The sequence below is a fragment of the Podarcis pityusensis genome (assembly GCF_964106645.2).
Source record: "Podarcis pityusensis genome assembly, chromosome: 13".
Classification (NCBI taxonomy): domain Eukaryota; kingdom Metazoa; phylum Chordata; class Lepidosauria; order Squamata; family Lacertidae; genus Podarcis; species Podarcis pityusensis.
In genome coordinates this window covers 1,036,841-1,048,080 of record NC_138038.1, presented here as the reverse complement: position 1 = coordinate 1,048,080, position 11,240 = coordinate 1,036,841, and the positions used below count along the sequence as shown (strand labels likewise).

At 46.8% G+C, this 11,240-nt stretch overlaps 1 protein-coding gene across 1 annotated transcript; it reads right to left on the bottom strand.

Annotated features, from left to right (window-relative positions):
• Positions 1-6,076: 6,076 nt before the first annotated feature.
• On the bottom strand, positions 6,077-8,281 carry LOC308461070 (uncharacterized protein C12orf76 homolog; the record flags this gene model as incomplete). Its single annotated transcript, XM_080977667.1, has 2 exons — positions 6,077-6,472; positions 8,128-8,281. The coding sequence occupies 2 exons, from the start codon at positions 8,279-8,281 to the stop codon at positions 6,387-6,389; spliced, it is 240 nt and encodes a 79-aa protein (XP_080833793.1). The 3' UTR covers positions 6,077-6,386.
• Between the last annotated feature and the right edge of the window lie 2,959 nt (positions 8,282-11,240).

The window sequence follows — 11,240 nt, the reverse complement described above, 5'->3', positions numbered from 1 at the left end:
TTCGGGTTAAGAACTTTGCTTCAGGGTGAGAACAGAAATCGTGCTCTGGCGGCACGACAGCAGCGGGAGGCCCCATTAGCTAAAGTGGTGCTTCAGGTTAAGAACAGTTTCAGGTTAAGAACAGACCTCTGGAACGAATTAAGTACGTAACCAGAGGTACCACTGTATTCATTTTAATGCACCGAAAATAATATAATTAGTTAATATGCATGTTTATTCATGGTAAACTCGTTCGGATGGCAACCAAAAACTACAGAAAATTCTTTCTTATTGGTCAACAGGTCAGCACTGTTGACATATAGGGAAACTTGTTGTTTAACAAAGGAACCACAATGAAAATATATAAGCACAAGCCTACTTGTCACTTGCAAGTATCAAATTAAAAAGTAAAACATGTTTTATAGTTAAAGTTAAAGCATTCTAAGGTGATGGCACCAGTAATTGTCATGTTAAGGTTTGATATATAGAAACTCAGTAGTTAAATCATATTTTATTCTTCCATTAGAACATGTACATGTTATAGGACAAGTCAAGAAATACAGCTGGCATGTTAAGGTTTGATACAAGTAAATTCAGTAATAGGCTATCTTGTGCTTCTAATAGTTCTAACACTTAATAACTGTTTTGGTGACACAGCTTGATAAACAAAACTATATGCATACATATAAAAAAGAAGCCATTAACATTAAATATAATATCATAATTCCAATTAAAACTTTTTATTGCACTAGGCAATAGGCCATGGCAACATTCAGGAGAACAAAAAACAATAACCATAAAAATCATTGGGCACCACACATACAATAAAACCACGGTCACGGCTACTAAAATTATTTGTTGCATTAAATAGAATAGAATAGCAGAAGATTCTCAAGTAAGATGTGCCAAATTAAGTATCCGAATCCCCTTTGCAGTTGACCGCTATTTTGTCTAGTTCCTGATCTTCTTAGCTGCCAGCGCATAGAGTGCTGCTTTATAAGTAACAAAGTCGTTGGTGTCGCTCAGCAGCCATTTCACCCCTTCCACCCTATTCAGATGTGTTCCATTCGTAAACAGGGGTTTTATAAATCGGTCTCTTGGGTCTATATATAACAGGCACTGCAATAAATAACAGCACAGGTCCTCGATGCAGGGTTGTCCACGCAGACAGAGTCTCTCTTCGTAATGTACTTTGCCATACCGTCCATCCAATACCGCCGAGGGCATCAATTGGAATCGTAGTTCTGTAAAAGCGATTCTTAGTACGGCAAGTGGGAGCTTTGTCAGGTATCTGGCTTGGGCATGCTCCATTTTGATAAGTGGGAACCATGGTGAGCTCTTGGTAGAAGCAATCATGGTTAGATCCCTTTCTGCATCAGACCTAAAGAGACAGTCTCTTAAGTGCCTCTTATCCATCTTCGTGATCATCTGAAGATCTTGTAATTGATACTGGGACAAGAGACGTTGGATGCCAGCCTTCCAGCATTTGGTCTGTTCCTGTTCTATGCAAGACATAGCAGGAAATCTCTTCTCCGAAAGAGATTGAAGTCTTTTCACATAATTTAGGCACAGGTAATCAATTCTAGCCTGTATTGTTGTCACGTCAGCTTCAGCATGAAGAAGTGCAGCCGGGATCCCGTTGGGGAGTGAGAGCACTTTCCTGAGGAATTTGTTTTGCACTATTTCTAAGGCTTTGTTAGCCTTTGGGTCCATGCCCCATATCGCTATTCCATAGAGCATCTGGGAAACCACTTCGCTGGCAAAGATTTTCAACACAGGCTCTAGTAACTGGCCACCCACCGTAAAATAGAATTTCATTAATGCCCCACAAGCTTTCTGCGCTTTGAGTTTCGTAGCCTCAATGTGCCCCTTCCATGACAGCGTCTCAGTGAAGAGAACTCCCAGATTTGTTTGCTCCAGATTCTGCTGATCCATTTTCCATTTGGATCTGGGACTACGCTTCCCAAAGACCATAATTTTGGTCTTATCATTATATGATAATATATTTCAGTATGTCAATCTCTGGTAAATGGCACCTTGTACCTTTGAATAGCACTGCAAAAACCAGTTACTGGCACTAAATAAAAATATAGAAACGTCAACTGTTTAAATCAAGGCCACCTCACATGCTGTTAAACATAATTGTATAGGCCTAGGTACTTTAAGTGTAAAGCATTAAAGCTACTTTCTGTAAAAATAAATAAATCACTGTGTGGCCATGGGCATAGAATTGCTAAGAATAAGGTCACACCAAAATAGAAAAAAAGGCTATTACATATAGTTGAAATACATACGAAAATTTGCAGGTTAGATTAAAATCTGGGAACCTTTTTTCTATTGTTGATAGTTGTTAATGGTTCTGTACTTAACTACTGTTTCTTCTTAAGTAGCCCCTGAGGCAAAGATTTAGGGCAACTTACATTTTTACACAAAGCCCACAAAGGGGTAGTTCTCACTGCAGTTTCCTCAATGGCTCCCAATTTTACCTAAAGAAATTTGAATAAAGTTCCATGTGCAGGGCATAGCTTTGTCACCTCTTGGTTTAAACCTCCTTTTTCTTTTCTTTTCAACTAACATTGCCTCTGTACATGCACAGGGTTCATGATTCAGCAATCTATTATACCATTTAAAGTGTTAAATCTCCTGACTAAATTACCATTGGAATAAAGCCATGATTGGCTTTTCTTACAAGGGACTCAAGGAAGGGGAAAGGGGTAGATGTAAGAGACCAAATTCCCAAGGGCCAAAAACTTGTTCAGTCAGTTTAAAATCCATTTTCCCAGTTTGATGTCCTAAGACATTTCTGATACATATGCTTTCCTGTTTCTTGCTGCTTAGGAAGCAGGTTTATAAATCTTAAACTTTAAACAGATCAGAATTTCACCATTCAGACAACCCAACAACTCAACTTTTCCACCGAAAGCCAGTAATAAAAGTTTGGTCAAATTAAATTCCTAATCAAGTCTCAGCACTAATGGATGATGTTTCCTGCATTAAACACACACGTCTGCACCCCAGCCAAAGAAAATTGGGAGCTACATGCCTTCTTTATCTACAGGAGTTAGGGGTACAGATCACTTTTCAAAAATGTTTCACAAATGTGGGTTATTATTATTTTGTGTCATCACCCCCCCCCATCATTAGCAGAACAATCGACCGCCCTCTTGTGTTTGAATGAAAATGGCCAGACAGTCACGGTTCATAAGATTTTTAATATTCTCAGTCATTTCAGCCTTACCATTAGCAGACCAAATTTTCTGCCCTTTATTTGCAGGAAAAAATGATCAAGGCTCATTTCACCTAATTATGAATTTGTATGTGCTTTAAAGAGGGACGTGGGTGGTGCTGTGGGTTAAACCACAGAGCCTAGGACTTGCTGATCAGAAGGTCAGCGGTTCGAATCCCCGCAACGGGGTGAGCTCCTGTTGATCGGTCCCTGCTCCTGCCAACCTAGCAGTTCGAAAGCACGTCAAAGTGCAAGTAGATAAATAGGTACCGCTCCGGCAGGAAGGTAAACGGCGTTTCCGTGCACTACTCTGGTTCGCCAGAAGCGGCTTAGTCATGCTGTCCACATGACCCGGAAGCTGTACGCCGGCTCCCTCGGCCAATAAAGCGAGCTGAGCGCCGCAACCCCAGAGTCATCTGCGACTGGACCTAATGGTCAGGGATCCCTTTACCTTATGTACTTTAAACTTTGGCTGGACTCTAGCATATTTGAAGTCTGGTTTAAATAACAGACAAAATGGTGAAAACCCCTAGATATGCACTCAAATGCTTGGTATCACCAGCTCTGCTTCAAAACATCAGCACTTTCACCTCCCACTTCTTAAAACTATTCCAAACTCTGAAAACCAATCCTTCCATCTTTTTATACCAAAGAGCAAAGCTCGGCTGAATTTCAGCCCATCACCCCACCCTACCGCACCCCACCCCACCATAACTTCACTCTCCAATGCTTGCAGACACATTCCTTATCCTTCCTTCTAATTACCTCTAGCACCTTCACATTACACACAACATACAATCCACCACTGAACTACTCTTCCACATAACCATCGATTTGTATGGTTGGAAGGGATCCTGAGGTCATCCAGTCCAACCCACTGAAATACAGGGATCTTAGCACCATGACCTCCCTTTTGCAACAAGATTTGTACTACCAAAAAGACACACACACTTATGTACACAGGCATGACCGGAGAGGGACATACAATCATGCCCCTATGTTCATCAAATTAAATTAGTTATTTTTAAACTAAAAAAATTTAATGTTTCTGTAGCTCACATTTCAGAACTGCCAATGGTGAATGACACAATGTAACTGGATCAAAAAAATCATTATTCATTATGTACACTGGCAATATCACAGCTTGACTTATTTATTTACAAATTTTAATGTGGGTTGTAAAACTGGTTCTTACATTAGTTTACAGTTTGTGGAGAATATTCTCACCTCACATCACTACTCTTAAGATTTCACAATTCTCTTTCTTTTAAGTCACACCAGTCCCATCACATGGCAGAAGAAAACAGGAAGAACTTTCTGGTGGTAAAAGATGTTTGGCAGTGGAACAGACTCCCGGAAGGTGGTAGACTCTCCTTCTTTGGATGATTTTAGGTTGGATGGCCAACTGCCAGTGCTTCTTTAACTGTGATTCCTGCATTTCAGGAAATTAGACTTCCAGCACTACAATTCCATGAAAACGGAAGCCTTTGCTTGCTACCCTATAGAGCCTGTTTCCTCAAAACAGGCCAGATAATTTTGGGACCTAGCCTGTTTGCTGCTCCTTATTTGTACTCCAAAACAACTTAAATGGGTCTTGTGAAGTTTAATTTGCTACCAGCTTAGTTCAGGTAGGTAGCTGTGTTGGTTTGATGCAGTCAAAATATATAAAAAAATTAAAAAATTGTCCAGTAGCACCTTAGAGAACAACTGAGATTGTTCTTCGTATAAGCTTTCATGTGCATGCACACTTCTTCAGATACACTGAAACAGAAGTCACCAGACCCTTCTATATAGTGGGAGGGTGGGGTGGAGGTTTTCTCAGAAGGGTTGCAGGAGATGGGTGATTTACCAAACCCATTGAGTCAATCACCCATCTCCTATAGACCCTTCTGAGAAAACCCCCACCCCACCTCACTATATATAAGGAAGTCTGGTGACTTCCGTTTCAGTGTAGATACACTGAAGTGTGCATGCGCACGAAAGCTTATACCAAGAACAAACTTCGTTGGTCTCTAAGGTGCTACTGGACAATATATATATATATATATATTACCAGCTTAGTGTTAAGCTCTGAGTTTTCTGATGCAGAGAAGTGATGCTAACTGATTGAAACCTGGAAGCCCAGGAAGCTGCCTTTATGCCATGGCCCAACGGTCCATCTAGTTCTGGACTGTCTGCACTGACTGGCAGAGGCTCCCAGGGTTTCTGGCAGGGGGCAATTCCCAGCCCTACCTGAGGAGGTGGGGTTTGCACCTGGCTGGGACATTTTGCATGCATAAGCAAATACCATGTGACTAAGCTAGACCTCTTCCCAGAGGCTTAGGACAGTGACAGCTTCTGAAGACCCCTGTAATGACTAATGGATCACTCAAACTGGAATGGATTAAGTTGTGTTATTGGTAAGTAGAACCTTTCTGCAAAATGATACAAGATGAGCCCTCTGTGCTGGCCAACCAGAAAGGGACTGGGGTAGGGAATCAGTCCTTCTCCCAGATGTTATTGGGCTACAATTCCTAGCCTCCCCAATCATTGGTCCTGCTGGCTGGGCTAGGTTCCCCATCCCTGTCTGAGAAGCTCCCTCAACAAAGCAGAGAGTGACTTCAATGCCCCACAGTGCAACTAACATGTTTCAAGCGCATCTGAGAGATGCAGTCTTCCCACACACCTGAAGAAGTGCAAATAGTGATGGAAAATAGAAATAGTGTGGGGAGGAGTTCACTATGTTTTGTCAGCAAGAATATTACAGACAACAGTTTGGGGTGGTGGGAGCCTCTGGTTCATACACACAAAGAAACAATTTTCATAAAATGCTGCCTTTCTTTCCCAGTTCAAAATATGCTCTGCATTTTTGAAAGTCCAGGAGTGCCCAACTGAAAACAACCAGGGTGGTTTTTTTAATGCTCTGTTAAGTCACAAATCCCTGTGGCGCAAATGCATGCAAACACACACACACATGGAACAGCAACTGGAGCAATCAGACCAAGAGCAAAACAACTTTTACATGGAAGATGGAAGGAAGCACAGCCCATCTCAGTTTCAGGGTCCCCTTCAGCGTGCCCAGAAGCTGGTCAGACATGAAGATGAAGTGTATATCAGAGCACATGGCCCGTGTTGCGGTGTTGGGAACGGGTCTCCCCTCCAGCCACCAGCCTCCAGCCCTCCTGAAGATGCTGCTCCTGGGCTACCTCCGGCGAATGGGCTTGTACACACACACAGACAGCAGGATCATGGCGATGAGCAGGATGCCAAAGACACTTCCCATCAGAACTGCAAGAGAAAGGAAGAGCGAGAGCCTGGGCTGATAAGGCATGGAGGAGGGCAGCCAGGGACTGATTCAGTCTACAGGGCACGCTGCTCTCTGAAGAGCAGGAGCTGGGAGATACAGGGTGCAGTTACAGGCTGGGAATAGGACTAGGGTTCAAATCTCCACTCGACCGTGAAGCTCCCTAAAGGTAAAGGGACCCCTGACCGTTAAGTCCAGTCGCAGATGACTCTGGGGTTGCGGCGCTCATCTCGCTTTATTGGTCATGTGGCCAGCATGACTAAGCTGCTTCTGGCAAACCAGAGCAGCACATGGAAACGCCGTTTACCTTCCTGCCGAAGTGGTACCTATTTATCTACTTGCCCTTCGTGCTTTCGAAGTGCTAGGTTGGCAGGAGCTGGGACCGAGCAACGGGAGCTCACCCCGTCGTGGGGATTCAAACCGTCAACCTTCTGATCGGCAAGCCCTAGGCTCTGTGGTTTAGACCACAGCACGTAGGAGCCCTCAAAGGCCAATCACTCACAGTGCCTTCCAACCTTCGCTACCAATTCCTCCCATTTTCAGAATTCCTTGGACTCTCGCTCTCATCCTTGGGCACAACAAGAACCAGTGCTCCTACTGAGCATCTGCTAGAGCAGAAACAGGAAACCTGTAGCCCTCCAGATTCTGTTGGACTCTGTCAGGAGCTGTCAATGGGGAAATTCCAGTCTGCAATCCTTGCTGGCCCCATCCTGGCTGCAAGTAAATGCAGCCGGGCCAGGAACTGCCTGGCAGGGTGAGGAGAAAGTGCTGGGAGCCCCAGCCTGGCTGGGAAAAGAAACAGCCAAAATGACCAGCAACCTGATTGTGGGGATTCTCAGAAGCATAATGAGGAACACATTTGGAAGTCTTCTTCACAGGATAGGAGGAAACCCCAACCGGCAAGCGGGAGAGGAATAGTACAACTTACTACTGATGCAACTTTCTGACAGTGAGGTGTAAATCTCAGCACATTTAAGTCACAATTGGACTGGGAGGCAAAACAATTCAAGAAAGGAAGCTCAGTGCTGAGAGCCAGCCCAGGAGGCACCAAGGCCTCTGAATGCCAGTTGCCAGCAGGAGAGAAAAGGGCTCTTGCGCTCAGGTCTCACTTGCCAGTTTCCCCCTGTGAGAACAGGATGCTGGACTGGATGGGTCACTGGCCTGATCCAGCAGGCTCCTCTGGTATAAAAAAAAAGACATGCAGGGTCCACAGAGTCTGGCTTTCCCATGGCTTTTCATTCCCCCCCCCCCAGCATAGGCAGGGTGTCCCAGAGGCCATCTAGTCTACCCCAGGCAGGGGCTACCTCCTCCTTCCCTGGCCCCGGCTGCTAAGGGCAAACCAGTTCATCCTGCCAGCCCTTGGCTAGAGAAGGTCTTTGGCCCTGCAAGGAGAACTGAGCCAGGAATCACAGGGATGGAAGTGGGGAGGCAGGCAAAGCCCCCCCCCCCAAGTCCCGGGGCTCCCTTTCCACGGGGGGGGGGGCGAACCTGCAAGCGGCGGGCGCGGAGTGATGGGCTTGGGACAGGCGAGGGAGGCGGAGGACTGGAGGGGTGGAAGGCGGGTGCAGGGCCGTGGGACCCAGGCGTCCGAGGAGGGTGCCCTCTCTCCCTCGGGGACCCAGGCGTCCGGCCTCCTCACCCAGGTTCTGCGTCTGGAGCACGGCGTAGGGCCGGCTGTTCCCTGGCGGGGCCGCCTCGGCCTCGTCCCGCAGCGCGTCTCCGCCGCCCGCCCGCAGCAGCAGCAGCAGCAGCAGCAGCAGGCCCGCCGCCCGGCAGCCGCCGCGCCGCCCCATCCTCGCCCGGCCCCTCCGCTCCAGGCCCCGCGCCGGCAGTGGAGGCCGAGGCCGCCCGCCCTCCTCGGGGCCAAGCCGCAGGGCAGCCCCGCCCGCCAAATCCCCGTAGCTCCACCCGGTGTCTTCTGCACGTGTGGATGCGGCGAAGTTGCCAGCACGTGTTAGCCCAAGGCGCGTCCAACGGCAACCTGGCCGGGGGGCCCCGCAACGCCACCGCTCTGCCCAGCGGAGGGAGGGCGGGCGGGCGGGCGGGCGGGAGGGAGGGGGAAGCCAACCGGCCCAACAAAAGGTTGCGCGTGGACACGTGGGCTTTAGGACCCCGGGGGTCCCCTTCAGCCATCCTCCCGAGCATTGCATGCTGGGAGTGGTAGTCTCCATTCTCGGATGCCGCTGGACTCTCTGGAGAGGCGTCCGGGCATAAAGAGGGAGGAAAGTGGAAACTTGACCGCGCGATTCCCGGCGTCCCTGCTCGGAAGGAAACCCACTGAATTCAATGGGAGTTACTCCCAAGTGTGCATAGGATTGTAGCATAAATGCAAATAACCTAGGTTTGTTACAGCAGGCTTCAAAACCATGGGTCAGTCAGTGCGGCTTTTAATTTCCTGCTCTTTTTATTGCATTTTAATCAATGTTATCTCGTTTCACCCGTTACCTCCTTGCCTTGGAAAAGGCAGCAAGCTACAGATCTTTCCTAGAAATAAAACGAGAACGAAACAGTCCCCAGCTTTGAAGAATTCGGATTTTCATAGGTTTAAATCTCACTAATTTCCTAGCTGTTTTTGTTCATAACCAGATATTCTACAAGCCTGTGCATTTTGCAAAAGTTTCCTTTCTTTTCCGAGAGCACTTTCTGAATGGAGTTGGCACCCAGCCATTTCCATTTCCAGAGGGCTAGTAGCCACACCAGTCCCTTACAGCAAAAACGACAGTCTTGTGGCACCTCAAAGGCTAACAAATTTATTATCATGGCATAAATGTTTTGTGGACTTCATGGGACGCAGTTGTGACCCAGCATCTCTCTGAAAGGAACCACAGTGCAAATACATTCTCAGAGTAACCCCTTCCTCCTTTGCAGAGCTCACCTCACCTCCCCAAAACAAATAAATTGGTAAATTGGGGGATACAAGAGGGTATTAAATACAAGAGAATTAAAATCCACAGTGCTTCCAGCTGCGTACAATAAAATAAGATGGTCTCCAAGTCAAAGGACACTGGTGACATCCAGATATTTGAAATACATTTATCATAGAACGAATGTAGGGTTGCCAACTTTTGATTACAGTACTGTATTTTCTGATCCCTGAACCTGTAGTCAGAGATCTAATTGAGGGTGATTCTCTCCACTCTAAGAACAGCTTATTTTCCCCAAGTCAAAGGAAAGTAAGGCAGAGCTCTTTATCAGGGAGAAAGCAGCAAGAGCCTTTGAAAATGATCCAGGTCAGGAATATATATATGCAGTGGAAATGATTTGATAGCCTAGAATTGGGTCTAGAGGAGATAGCCTTGTGGAAAATTACACAACAGAGGTTGCAAACTTCCTAAACACATTTTTTTGCCGCTCCCCACTCCACTGATTCTGGTATTGTCTGCAACAAGAAAATAATACTTAGCCCTAGGACTAGGGTGCGGGAGCCCTGCGTCCTGCTTGTGGGGCACACCACCCTCTCCCCAGTCAGCAGATCAATCACTGGATGAGTGGAGATCATGAGCGGAGAGGATGTCTGCGTTGGTGTGCATATGAGAGGGGGTGTTGGCTGCACCCAGTTTTGGCCACACCCACTGCTGGAGTGTGGCTCCCAGAGGGTTAGCCAAGGACAAATGTGGCCCTCCGGCAGGGCTGGATTTAGGTTTGATGAGGCCCTAAGCTACTGTAGGTAATGGGGCCCTATATATAGCAGGCAGGGCCCGTTACTTACGTCATAGAGCCTACACAACACAAAACACTGTTGCTATATGTAAGTTTTATTTTATTTGTTTTTTATCTTATATTTTGAAAATGTACATCCAGTTGTTTTTTCCTTTAAATTTTTTTGGGGCCCCTAAGAGAGTGGGGCCCTAAGCCAAAGCTTGTTTAGCTTATATGTAAATCCGGCATTGCCCTCCAGGTAAGACAGCCTAGCCAAGCCTTGTGAAGATGTAAAGGTGTTGAGGGCTGCAACTGTAGAGCGACAGCAACTCCAATTAGCCAAACTGAACAGGTAGCTTTTCTCTTTGTACCATGGGCAGGTATTGACAAGACTCTTCACACAGGCCGATGACACAAACTTGCATATGGTAATTTCCATGTAAATTCAAGACAAATTTCAGAGGACAGAAAACAAACTTGCAGTTAGCGCTTCCTCTTCACAACAGGATGTCAGGGTACCAACTGGAGTTTCTGGACTCAGTACATTTTATTCAGATTAGTTCTCGCTGCCTCTCCCTGCCCCTGTCCCAATCTGCCTGATTACAGACTAAAAGCAAGTCTTGTCCAATACCTAACATGATCTCTCTCTCTCTCTCTCTCTCTCTCTCTCTCTCTCTCACACACACACACACACACACAGTGTCTGTCTCCTCTCCCACCAATGGTTACTCATTGGGCAGGGAGCCCACCAGTAGGTGGCGCCAGAGCCAGCTCACCCTGGGTTTGTCCCCCTCGTCCTGGTTCTATGGAGGTGTGCTCCCTCCCACCTGGACTGGTTGTAAGTGGAGAGGCAGACAGGTGGGGCAGACAGAGAGGAGATGGTAGGGTAGAGCCCCTCTTTCCCCGAAGGGCCAGCCTCTCGTACTCAATGCCCACCCTTTACTGCACGAGTGAGGAGAGTGGCTGGTGTTGCACTCACATGGTGCTCAGAGGCTTCCCATGGGGGTGTCTGGTTGGTCTTCGTGGGAACAAGATGCTGGACTATATGGATCAGCAGCTAGGTAGGTATTTGAGCCGCACATGGGCAGAGAGAGCTGCACTGCAGGGCTGTGC